Here is a 12,093-nt window from a genome sequence, read left to right as displayed (position 1 = left end):
ATACTAGCACCCTATGAATTAAAGAGAACTAAGGACCTCTTTTTTTTCCCTCTAATGGTAGGTAAGGGGTTCATTCTTTTTTTTTAAAGATTTTATTTATTCGACAGAGATAGAGACAGCCAGCGAGAGAGGGAACACAAGCAGGGGGAGTGGGAGAGGAAGAAGCAGGCTCATAGAGGAGGAGCCTGATGTGGGGCTCGATCCCATAATGCCAGGATCACGCCATGAGCCGAAGGCAGACGCTTAACCGCTGTGCCACCCAGGCGCCCCCCGCCCTTTTTTTTTTTTTAAGATTTGACGGGGGTTCATTCTGACATTTTTCACTTGGGAAGACCAAATTTCAAGATATGATAGAGAAAATTAACCTGTTTAGAAAACATGCCTAATTAAAATGTACAGAACAGTGGTAGTTTGGTGACCTCTGACCTCTGTGGTCCGGCACTCGGACCTGTTGCCATGTCATATGTGGGTCTTGAGTAGGACTGCTAATACAAAAAGCTGCCAGTACACAGCTGTCCTTCCTGCTACATAGTTCCACAAGCTGGGAAATGCTGAAAAAGTAAGATCTGATAAATTGTGAGCAAACAAACACAGGATACTTGTGAGCTAGAAAGTGCGAGGAAATCCGCCAATCTTCCTTTCAGGCAGAAATAATATCAAAAAGTGCCCCTTTTGCCCCCCTGTAAATGTTAGAAGCAAATGAAAAGACATCCAGTAACTAGAAGACCTCTCAGCTGCCAACCAACAATAGCATTACTGAAGTACCCAAAAAATTTTTTAAATGTGTGGTTTATACCGTACTTAGTGAAGTCTTTTAATTTTTAAAATACCAATGCCAGTGTGTCTGGGTGGCTCAGTCTGTTAGTCATCTGCCTTCAGCTTAGGTCATGATCTCGGGGCCCTGGAATCAAGCCCCGAGTTGGGCTCCCTGTTCAGCGGGGAGTCTGCTTCTCCATTTCCCTTTGCCCTTCCCCACCTCATGCTCCCTCCCTCTCTCTCTCTCCCTCTCAAATAAATAAAATCTTTAAAAAAATAAAATACCAGTGCCTATCACTCATTATCTGTCTTCTGTGGGTAAATAAGGAGAAGGATTTTGGTGGGAATTACATTTGGCGGAATAAAATTCATTTGTTTAAACTGTGTAGCAGTGTATATCATTAAAGATGTCTAACCAAGACGTTACGATAAGATTCTGAGCAATAATTGTGACATTTTAAAAGGTTATTTCATTAGATGTGTAGGTAGTTTAAAATTCTAGGTCTTTTATCACCACTGTACCCAAGGTGCCTGGCATGAAAGGAGGGAAGGAGAATACCTGGAGACCTGATTTACTTGAAAATGAACAAGAAAATCAATTTTAATCTTAGTCATTTAGTTCTCTTCACTATGGGCGGATTGTTGGGATTTCTTTTGTTGTTATATGGTAATACTGGATTTGGATTTATGATATTTCCATGTCCCCAATGTAAAAGGCTCTACTGAAATTGAAAGGAAGTACTCAGGATATGCTAGTTGAGTTTAATTCATTTGGTTCAGAAATTCTCCTGTCCCTTTCTAACAGCTTCCTCATATTTTGGTTTATTCACCCTGGTGAGACCTAACAAAGGTAAAAGGGTTAGACAAAATGACACATGTAGCATTTTCAGAGGAACTTGTGAACCTCTATTCTCTACAACGTAAAATTTTCATCTCCCAATACTGTGGATTTATTATCCTCATGCATGGTCACCTTGGACATTATTTCTTCTTCCTCAGGGATTCTTCTCAAGAAAGTTTGTGGCTTGGGGTGCCTGGGTGGCGCAGTCATTGGGCATCTGCCTTCGGCTCAGGGCGTGATCCCAGCGTTCTGGGATGGAGCCCCACATCGGGCTCATCCGCTAGGAGCCTGCTTCTTCCTCTCCCACTCCCCCTGCTGTGTTCCCTCTCTTGCTGGCTGTCTCTCTCTCTGTCAAATAAATAAATAAAATCTTTAAAAGAAAAAAAAAAAGAAAGTTTGTGGCTTTTCTGCTCTATTGTTTCTCCTTTTTTTTAATGCCTCAACTCTTTGACTGTAGTCATTTTTTTTTTTTTTGCAAGTTTTTTCATGGCTGTCTCTTATGCAGGGCTTTATTTGGCTGTTACAGCTAGGCACGTAGGGCAGGTTGAGGGAAATCACCCGCATGCTCTTTCAGTTAGCTTCAGTTTTGAATTTTCTGGTTTAAGGCTGTGTTCCAAGTCTGCTGTTGCTGTTGATCTGAGATGGCATTGTGTTTGCACTGAATTTTAGAAGACTGAGAAAATGGAAGAATGAGAACTGTCTGCAGAAGAAGTGGGAAAAACAAAAGGGAGACAGTTTTGCCTGGGGGGATTTGTACTGCCATCAATTAGTGTAAATCAGTACGTTCTCTTCTCAGTCTATGCCATGGACAAGTGTAGGAGAGATTGTGGAGGGTAGAATTTATAGATTGTATTCTCCCTTCTCATTAACTTGTAATGTTAATTTCAGAGGCATACTCTGTTGAAGTCTGATCTCCAGTTGTCAGTAGTCTCTGACACTCTCCCCATTTCAGTCACGTATATGCAGTCTGTAAACAAGCTCTTAGGCAGCTCTGAATCTCTGGAACTCTGCTGCTTTTTACAGAGCAGATAAACTAGGTAGTTTAACATGTTTTAGGGCTTACCCTTCCACGGTTCTTTTGTAGTGTAAACAACCATGTAGATATGGATATCCCTCCTGTGAGGTAAACAGGAATATGCTATATACTTGCCTCCATCTTGCTTTTTTCATCTGTATGTATTTGAAGATCATCCCACAGTCGCATATGCAGATATTTTACCATGCCTCAGTTCTTTTTTAAGAGCTCCAGAATACTTCATTATAGAATATTCCATATTTTATTCATTGAATCCCCTATTGTTGGACATTTGGGTAGATGCCAGCATTTTGATATAACTAGAGCTCCATACATAACATCTTTTCACATTTTCACATTTCTGCCAAGGATATTAAGAAATCATTTTCTGGGTTCCTTTTTTTCTTTTTCCACTTTCTTTTATATGCCTTTTCTATTTCTCCCTTTCATATCTACTTCAGCTTTTTTTCCTTACCTCATGTTGTATGGTTCTGTGGTGACATAGAGAAAAGGACCTATGATTTTTAATATGTATATTAACTTTCAATGTATAAACATTGTTATGTAACATAATATAAATAGTATATATGAACATGACATATTAATGTTTTAATATATAATATACCAATTAACATAATCACTGTATATTAAAAGTATATAAATATATATTTAAATTTGTATTGATTGAGTGTCTTTCTTTAGCTATTTAATAGCTAATTGAAAAATAATAACTAATTAAATTTCCCATTCTTGAATAATACCTGATGATTGGAATCATATAAAACTTTGAAATCAAATTCTGTTCCAATTACCTATTGCAGAGTTCCTGACAATTAAACGTTTTGCTTAACTATGATTGGAAATTATCCTATGTCACTGCTACTGTGCGTACTCCAAATCTGAAACTCTGTGTACATACTACAACTACGGAGGAGAAAAGTAAAAAACTGAATTTTTGATATCCTGTAAGCGTCTGCTTGTGTTCGTGTGTATCCTTGTAACACGTATTCTTGATCACCTTTTTATTTTTTTTAAAGGGATGATTTATATATATTTTTAAAGATTCATTTATTGGGGCGCCTGGGTGGCACAGCGGTTAAGCGTCTGCCTTCGGCTCAGGGCGTGATCTCGGCGTTATGGGATCGAGCCCCACATCAGGCTCCTCCACTATGAGCCTGCTTCTTCCTCTCCCACTCCCCCTGCTTGTGTTCCCTCTCTCGCTGGCTGTCTCTATCCTGTTGAATAAATAAATAAAATCTTAAAAAAAAAAAAGATTCATTTATTTATTTTAGAGAGAGAGAGAGAGAGTGAGTGTGGGGCAGAGGGAGAGGGAGAGAGAGAAAATCTCAAGCAGAATCCCTTCTGAGTGCAGAGCTCAATTCAGGGCTCTATCCCACGACCCTGAGATCATGACCTGAGCCGAAATCAAGAGTCAGACACCCAACTGATTGAGCTACCCAGCCACCCCATTGATCACATTTTTATTTATTTATTTTTTAAGGAATATTCTTTTTTTTTTTTTTCTAAGATTTTTAAAAATTCATTTGAGACAGAGAGATAGAGAGCATGTACAGGGGAAAGGCAGAGGGAGAGGGAGAAGCAGACTCCCCTTTAAGCCAGGAGCCCAACGCGGGGCTCAATCCCAGGACCTGAGGTCATGACCTGAGCGAAGGCAGACGCTCAACCATCTGAGCCACCCAGGTGCCCCTGATCACCTTTTTTAAAACTTCATAATGGGGGCGCCTGGGTGGCACAGCGGTTAAGCGTCTGCCTTCGGCTCAGAGCGTGATCCCGGCGTTCTGGGTTCAAGCCCCACATCAGGCTCCTCCGCTATGAGCCTGCTTCTTCCTCTCCCACTCCCCCTGCTTGTGTTCCCTCTCTTGCTGGCTGTCTCTATCTCTGTTAAATAAATAAATAAAAAATCTTAAAAAAAAAAACCGATTTAGTATCTTAAAAAATAAATAAATAAAAATAAAACTTCATAATGTATCCATCAGAATTTCTATTAGCAAATAACAGAAATGACTGCAATCAAAGGATACTGGATAGCTTACAGAATTACATAGGTTTGGAGACCCAGAATCAGAGACCGAGGCTGTTCAGCCAGGAGCAGTGCCCCAGACCGTGTACTTTTGGTCTTGCAAGTCCACCACTGCCCCTGAGCACTAGGTGCTACCCTTTCCACTGCCAGAGGTATAAGACCCTAGGTGTTGCTGCCCTTGAACTTGATATTGCTACAACTGCCATGAGCAAGGGGAAAAATCTTATGGGTGGTAATAGTAAGTCCTATATGAGTGTTTAATAAATAGGTAAAAAATATGATTTGTATGTCCACTTATAATTTATTTTTCCACTTAATCAGGTTTACTTAAATTGTAATAAGTTTTATTATGCTGAAAACAAATGAATGAGGGCATTGCTATTAAGCCCTTCATGTTTTAGAATTCCTACTCTTTCCTTGGGATGTTTTGCATATTATATAGGACATTAACTGTGTGACAAGAGTATATATTAATGTTGTCAATGTGTATATTAATATTAGTAAGGCTTGATTTCTTTTTCATATTTTTTCTACTCCAGTGATCACCTTGTGGACCCTGTGAGTTAGTCTGTCCACTTTCAGAGACAGTCCTGCTCTGTTTCTTACAGGTCAAGGTTGCGTATTCCACTTTTGAAGACAGCTCTACTATTTCTTGTAGTTAGGATCATATATGCTGTTAGAGTGGTAGGTTATCAATAGTGAACTATATTTCAGTTTTTAAACTCTGTGTGGGAGAAGTCTCTAAGTCACACACGAAAAACTAACTTGGTGATTTCCAAGTGTAAATGTGTAAATAATAAGAGTTTACTGATAGTGCTTCAAAACTGTGTAGATGTTGAGGTTTTTCTATCGCTTGTTTAGGGCCCAGTTCCTTCATTTACAGGCACGTACCCTTTAATGAGTTCCTATAACTGCCATCAGCCTGGCCAGCCTCCAAATGAAGCTTTTGTTATTCACCGTGTAATTGTATGAGAAATTGCATTAGGTAATTTTCTTCTCTTTGTCTTCTTCTCTTCTTTGTTTTCTACAGCTGGCATAACTTTGACAACAGATTGCCTTGAAGATAGCCTCCTGACATGCTACTGGGGGTGCAGTGTTCAGAAATTATATGAAGCTCTGCAGAAGCACTTTTACTGCTTCCGAATAAGCACTCCCCAAGCCCTGGAAGATGCTCTGTATAGTGAGTACCTCTATCAAGAACAGTATTTGTATCCTTTTATCTGATATATCCGTTAACAAATGAAAATTTTAGACATTAGACTCTTTTATGGATAAAATAAAGTATTTGCTAAGTTATTATTCATCACCTTTGGTGTATTATTATATTTTTGATCATAGTGGCAATTTACCTTTACATTTTCAAAAAGTATTAAAAAGGACAGCAAAGAAGAAATATATTGCCAGTTACCAAGAGATACTAAAATTGAAGACTTTGGTACAGTGCCCAGATCTCGCTATCCATTGGTAGCACTGTTGACCCTAGCTGGTGAGGATGACCGCGAAATTTACGATATTGTAAGTAATTTTAAAATTCTGGAAGCATTCCTTTAAGTGATTTGGGTGATGGGTTGTAATTATTTGTTGAATAGAAAAAGTCTTATTTTAATGTCCGAGGATATACATTTGGCCCAGACACATTTTTCTTGGAAAAGGAATACCTGGGAAGTACACCTGTGTGATTATTATATATATAACAGCTGCTTCAGAGTATGACTTCTTTCCCATATGAGTTACAAGAATATGATGTTAGTTCGAAAACAAAAGGTATGTTATAGTTGAATTAGTTAATTTTATCATTCTGTATTCTGTCATGTTTGCTGGATAGAAAAAGTCTTTTGGGAAGCATGTTTATTCTTAGCATTTTTAGCACTGAATGAATAAGCATTATAATCATCTGAAGTGCTCAGTTTTAAGACCCTCTTTTCTTTACATGCTTGTTTCCATCATAGCCCTTGCAGCACCTACATCTTCTGTGTATTTGATCCCTGTATTTTCAGTAATTGTAGTAATCTCCTTTTCTCATGATGTGCTCATTATTTCTTTAGTCTGGTTGTTTGTCCCTATTAGTAAGATAAAAGCATCTTAGGGATCTAAGAGGACCTGAGCCCTGACATTCCTCTGAGTATGGTAGAAGCTTATACGTTGAAATAAACTTTTGGTGAAACTGTTTCATGGTAAGAATGCCCTTATAACCCAATTTCCTGCTTTTCTGAAGTGCGTGATATCGATATGTTTATTAATAAAGATATGGTAATATTTTCATGATACGTCATAATATATAGTACATTTGCAAACATTAACTTATTTATTCCTTCTAACGACCTTGTGTGTTAGGGCAAATACTCTTCTTAGAGACTGAAATGGGAGTCTGAAGAAAACTCCCAGTCATTCAGGAAGAGATGGAAACAGTAAGCCTCTGTCGTCCTGTGTCAGTACCTTAGGAAAAAAAATTTTAATAGAATATCTCCTTGAAACAAGTGTACATTTTCTTGCATTTGGAAAGTGCAGACCCTTATTGGGAAATCTAGACCCTGCTCATACACAATTTGGGGTTTTAATCTTACCAAATTGAAATTCCATTGAACTAAAGTCAATTTGTTTTTTCCAAATAAGTCATACTAAAAACAGTATACTTCCATAACCTAACACAGTCTTGGAACTTAATAGGTGCTCAATAAACGTGATAAGTGAAAAAACCCCCAACAACCCAGTCATACTGAGCCATGTTAGCGAGCCTCATAGAGCTTGACAATAATCCCTGGTTCCCTCCCCCTCCTCCCCTCCTCCCCTCCTCCCCCTCACCCTGTTCAGTTGAAGATCAATAAGTACTGTTAGGTTGATGTTTCGTATTTCCAGCCTCTGTTCTTTACCCCACCCACCCCAGCAAGGTAATCCTTCTGTCACCACCATGTCACCCGTGTCTTCTAAGCTCCCTTCCTTCCTTCCTTTCCTTCAAAACAAAAAGGGTCAGATCTGTCACCTTCCTCCCAGTCTCTCCTTTTGGCTTCTTTCCCCCTCACTGAGGGTGATCTTTATCTATTTAAGGTACCCAGAGTCTTCTTTGTTTTCTGACTTTCTTCCTCAGTCTAAACAGGGGCACACGCACGCACGCCTGTGTGTGTATGTGTGTTACAATATATATAACATAAAATTTACCATTTTAACCACTTTCCAGTGTCTATGTCAATGGCACTATAAACAGGGAAAGATTTGTTCTCAGCCCCCGGATCTGACTGGAACGAGGACGACATGGCGCAGCCGTACTTGCCGCAGGTGCTTTCCCACAGGGGAGCTGGGGTGGCCGGCCCTCAGGGGTTAATAGGTATTTTCTCTTTTCCTTTTAAAGTCTCCTTCTCTGGGTCTTTTCTTCTCATCGGCTGGTGCCCTACCTTTATTCCTGTTAAACCTTTCTTCTCCATCTCTTATCACTGAGACTGGGCCTAAGTCGGAATTAAAGCATATTTTTAGCATGGTTTGTATTGTTCCCTGTTCTGAATTTTAAAAGCAAACCGAGCATTTGGTTTTTCAGTATTTTTTCTGGGGGTCAGAGTCTAAATCTGAAGAAAAAAACATTAAACTCTACCATTCCTGTTGTAACAGTAAAAATTACATTTTGCTAGTGTAGTCAGTTTGTTATTTTAGGTAGAAGTGGGGGTTGTTATTGCATTATTTTGATTTTGACATTTTTTTCATTTTACTCAATTATATTTTCCTTATTACTCAAGTAATACATGTTTGTGGCAGGAAATAGAATGAGAAAATCTAGATAAGTCAAAAGGAAAAATACATAATCACCTATATTCTATCATCCAACGTTAACCACTGTGAATGTTTGTATCTTTGCAGACCTTTATATATGTAATTTTTAAACAAAAACAGGATTGAATTATATGTACTATTTTGTGACCTATTTTTATTTAGTATATTTTGAGCATCTTTTCTATATCAAATATATATCTATAGCTACATATAAATTTATATATGTAGACATATACATGTACATACATGTTTATAACTAGCATGATAGTAGCTTCCGAAGTTTTTAATACTAACTTGAATGGCAGGATTGTTTGTGTGAGGTGATAATATTACTCTCTTCTACCAGTCCTGTCATTTTGGTTCAGTATTGCAACCCTCTGAAGCCATTGCCAAATTATTAAATCTTTATAAAGCCCTAAAGAATATTATGTTTACAACCATAGTAGGATTCTTTCTTTAGACTTTTCATTTGGACACAATTTTAGAAACTTGCAAAAATAGAAAAACAAAAGAACACCCCTATACCTTTTACCCAGATCTCCTAATGTTAATTGTTGACATTTTCATTATTGGCACTATTTTTTGCCCACGTGTGTGTGTGTATTTTAATGAATCAAGAATAAGTTGTATGCGTGATTCTTTACCCCCAAATACCTTAGTGTGTATTTCCTAATAATAGGAATGTTCTCTGATATAAACCCAATTTAGTCATCAACTTTATAAATCTAACATTGATAAAATATTTTATCCAATCTATGACCTATATGCCAATATGTCAGTGGATTTATCCGTCTTCTTTACAGCATGTTTCCCTCTCCAGTACAGGTTCTAGTCTACAGTCAGTCTATTTATCATGTACCTTTAGCCTCCTTTAATCTAGAACATTGCCACAGCCTGGGTTTGTCTTTTACAATATTAGCATTTTTGAAGAATACAGTCACATACACCCTTTTTGTAAAATAGGACTCTGCCCATTGTTTGTCCAGTGTTTCATCATGATCAGATTGGAGTTGTGCGTTTCAGCCAATCTACTCTACAGGTGATGATGTATGCTTTTCAGGGTGTCACCTTTGGAGGCACACGCAGTTCTTTCCCCTCATTGGTGATGTTAATTTCGATCTCTCAGCAAGGTGTTACCTCATTTCTCCTCTGTTCTATTTTTGGGGGGGGCACTTTTAAGACCACACAAAATCCCAGTCTTTATGAAAATTCCCCCCCTGGATTTAATATCCATTGATAATTCTTAACAGATTTTATCTTTACCATGATGATTGCAAAATGATTATTTTCCAATTCCAGCCCTTCGGTCAGCCCTCAGTATTCTGTAAGTAATAGAACTCCCATTTATTTCTTTATTTATTATCCATATGGCTTCATGAATTCCTTTTTTTCCCCAGCGATTTATAATTCATTACTGAATTTATTTTGGTACTCAACTGCCCTCTCCTTATTTTCTGCCCAAGGGTTTATAGTCAAATTCTATGTCCATAAATTACTTGGATTAGTTCTCCTAAAAGTCAAAAAAATGTATAAAGAGGAAGTGTACTCAGATGCTGTCATCCCTTCTCATAATGCCTTTTTTTTAAATTTTTTTTTACGATTTTATTTTTAAGTAACCCCCACACCCAACATGAGGGTCAGACTCACAACCCTGAGGTCAAGAGGTGCATGCTCCACCTGGCCAGGTGCCCCCCATTCTTATATACCCCAATTCTTGTAGATAACCAAGTTTATTGTTTTTTGGTTTATTCTTCCTATGTTTCTTATTGTGATGATGAGAAGATACAGATGTTTATATGTCTTCTTTTCTTTTCTTTCTTACTCAAAAGGTATTACACTTTATATATATTTATATACATGTTCCTGTTTTTTTCACTTCATAATATCTCTGGAAATCACTCCAGATCAGTCCGTAGAGCTCTTCCTCACATTTTTTTCCATGGCTGCATAGCACTCAATGGTATGTAGGGTGTATAGGTACCATAGTTATTTAACCAATCTCCTGTGGCTGGACATTCAGGTAATTTCCAGTATTCTGCAGTAACAAATAATTTTGCACTGAATAGCCTGTGCATATGTATTTTCATATTGTTGAGGTTGTATGGCTGAAGGGTAAAGGTATGTCATTTTGATACATATTACCAAATTCCCCTCCATTGGGGTTATATCCTTGCAGTGGAGTTGTACCTTTTTATCTTTTTTAATACATTTCCACCAGCAATATATGAAAGTGACTATTTCTCCATAAACTATATTGATAAACGTTTGAAATCTATTAATCCAATGAGTGGGAAATGATATCTCAATGAAGTTTTAATTTGTATTTATCATCTTGTGAGTGAAATTGAACATCTTTTAATATGGCTAAGGACCATGTTTATAATTTTGTGTGAATTGTCTGTTCATGTCTTTTGCCCATTTTTTAATAGTATTTTTGGTTACTTTTTTTCAATATTGGAAAGTTTTTCATTAATTAGGGATATTGTAAATATTTTATTCCAGTTCATCAGATGTCTTTTGACTTTGCCTATGGGGCTTTTGGTCATACAAGCTTTAAATTTTTATACAGTCAAATGCATCTGCCTCTGGGTTTGAGTCATAGTTAGAAAGTCTTTCCCTACACTGAGAGTAAAAAGGAATTCACATGTTTTCTTCTAGTGCTTGCATAGTTTTATTTTTTATAATTAGGTTTCTTATGCTTTTGGGGTTTATTCTTACATATGGTTTGAGGAGTGCATCTAATTATATATTTTTCCAAATAGCTATCCAGTTGTCCCAATACTTTTAATTAAAAAGACTGTTTGCCCAGTGATTTCAGATGATACCCTCATCATATTTGTATAGATAGTTGGGTCTGTTTCTGGACTGTTTGTTCTGTTCTAGCCACCTGTCCATGTCCTGTACTATTTTAATTTTAGAGGCTTTGTATTATGTCTTAATATCTGACTGGGCTCAATCCTCCCACAGCTTTTTTTTCTAGTATTTTCGTAGCTATTCTTATGTGTTATTTTTCCACAGGAGAATTTTAGAGTCAACTCATATAACTATGAAAAAGCTCATTGGAATTTTTGTTAGGATTGCATTAAATTTGTAACTTCGAGTAAAATTAAAAATAACTCTGGCAAAAATATGTTCTGTAACTGGTTCCTCTTTAGTGACTATGATTTAAATCAATTATTGTAAGTTTTCCAATTTATCAACCTTTTGTTTTTCTTTTGTTTCACATGCCTGTGAAATAATATAAGGAGGTTAAGTATTGACTGGTATTCAATTTTTATTTTAGATTTCCATGGTGTCAGTAATTCATATTCCTGATAAGACTTATAAACTTTCCTGTAGAATGTTGTATCAATATTTACTCCTGGCTCAAGGTCAATTTCATGATCTTAAGGTAAGTACCCTGTCGTCTTATCTCTGTCCCTTTTATTTGCAGTTTCAAAGAATGACCATGTATAAAGAGATAATATTTTTCAGTTAGTTATCACAGAAGTTAGCTATTTTTGCTATTGGATTTGCTAGCTCACAAATTTTTAGCAGCTTTTATGACTCCCAGATTTAAAGAGTAATTGTCGGGGCTCAGTTGGTTGGGCATCTGACTCTTGATTTCAGCTCAGGTCATGATCTTGGGGTCATGGGATCGGGCCCACATCAGGCTCCGTGCTCAGCGCAGAGTCTGCTTCC

General features: G+C 37.3%; 1 protein-coding gene across 1 annotated transcript in view; it reads left to right on the top strand.

The window, feature by feature from the left end:
* The window catches only part of CGRRF1 (cell growth regulator with ring finger domain 1), a 36,514-nt gene that overhangs the window by 14,964 nt on the left and 9,457 nt on the right, over positions 1-12,093 (top strand). Inside the window, exons 3-5 of the mRNA XM_045810438.2 lie at positions 5,684-5,861; positions 6,021-6,168; positions 11,696-11,803. Of these exons, the coding sequence (XP_045666394.1) occupies positions 5,684-5,861; positions 6,021-6,168; positions 11,696-11,803 (434 nt within the window). The remainder of the gene's footprint in view (positions 1-5,683; positions 5,862-6,020; positions 6,169-11,695; positions 11,804-12,093) is intronic.

The sequence above is a fragment of the Ursus americanus genome, chromosome 26 (assembly GCF_024610735.1).
Source record: "Ursus americanus isolate L20-20 chromosome 26, mUrsAme1.1.p, whole genome shotgun sequence".
Lineage (NCBI taxonomy): Eukaryota > Metazoa > Chordata > Mammalia > Carnivora > Ursidae > Ursus > Ursus americanus.
The sequence above is the reverse complement of the archived record's forward strand: the minus strand, read 5'-3'. Positions and strand labels throughout refer to the sequence as shown.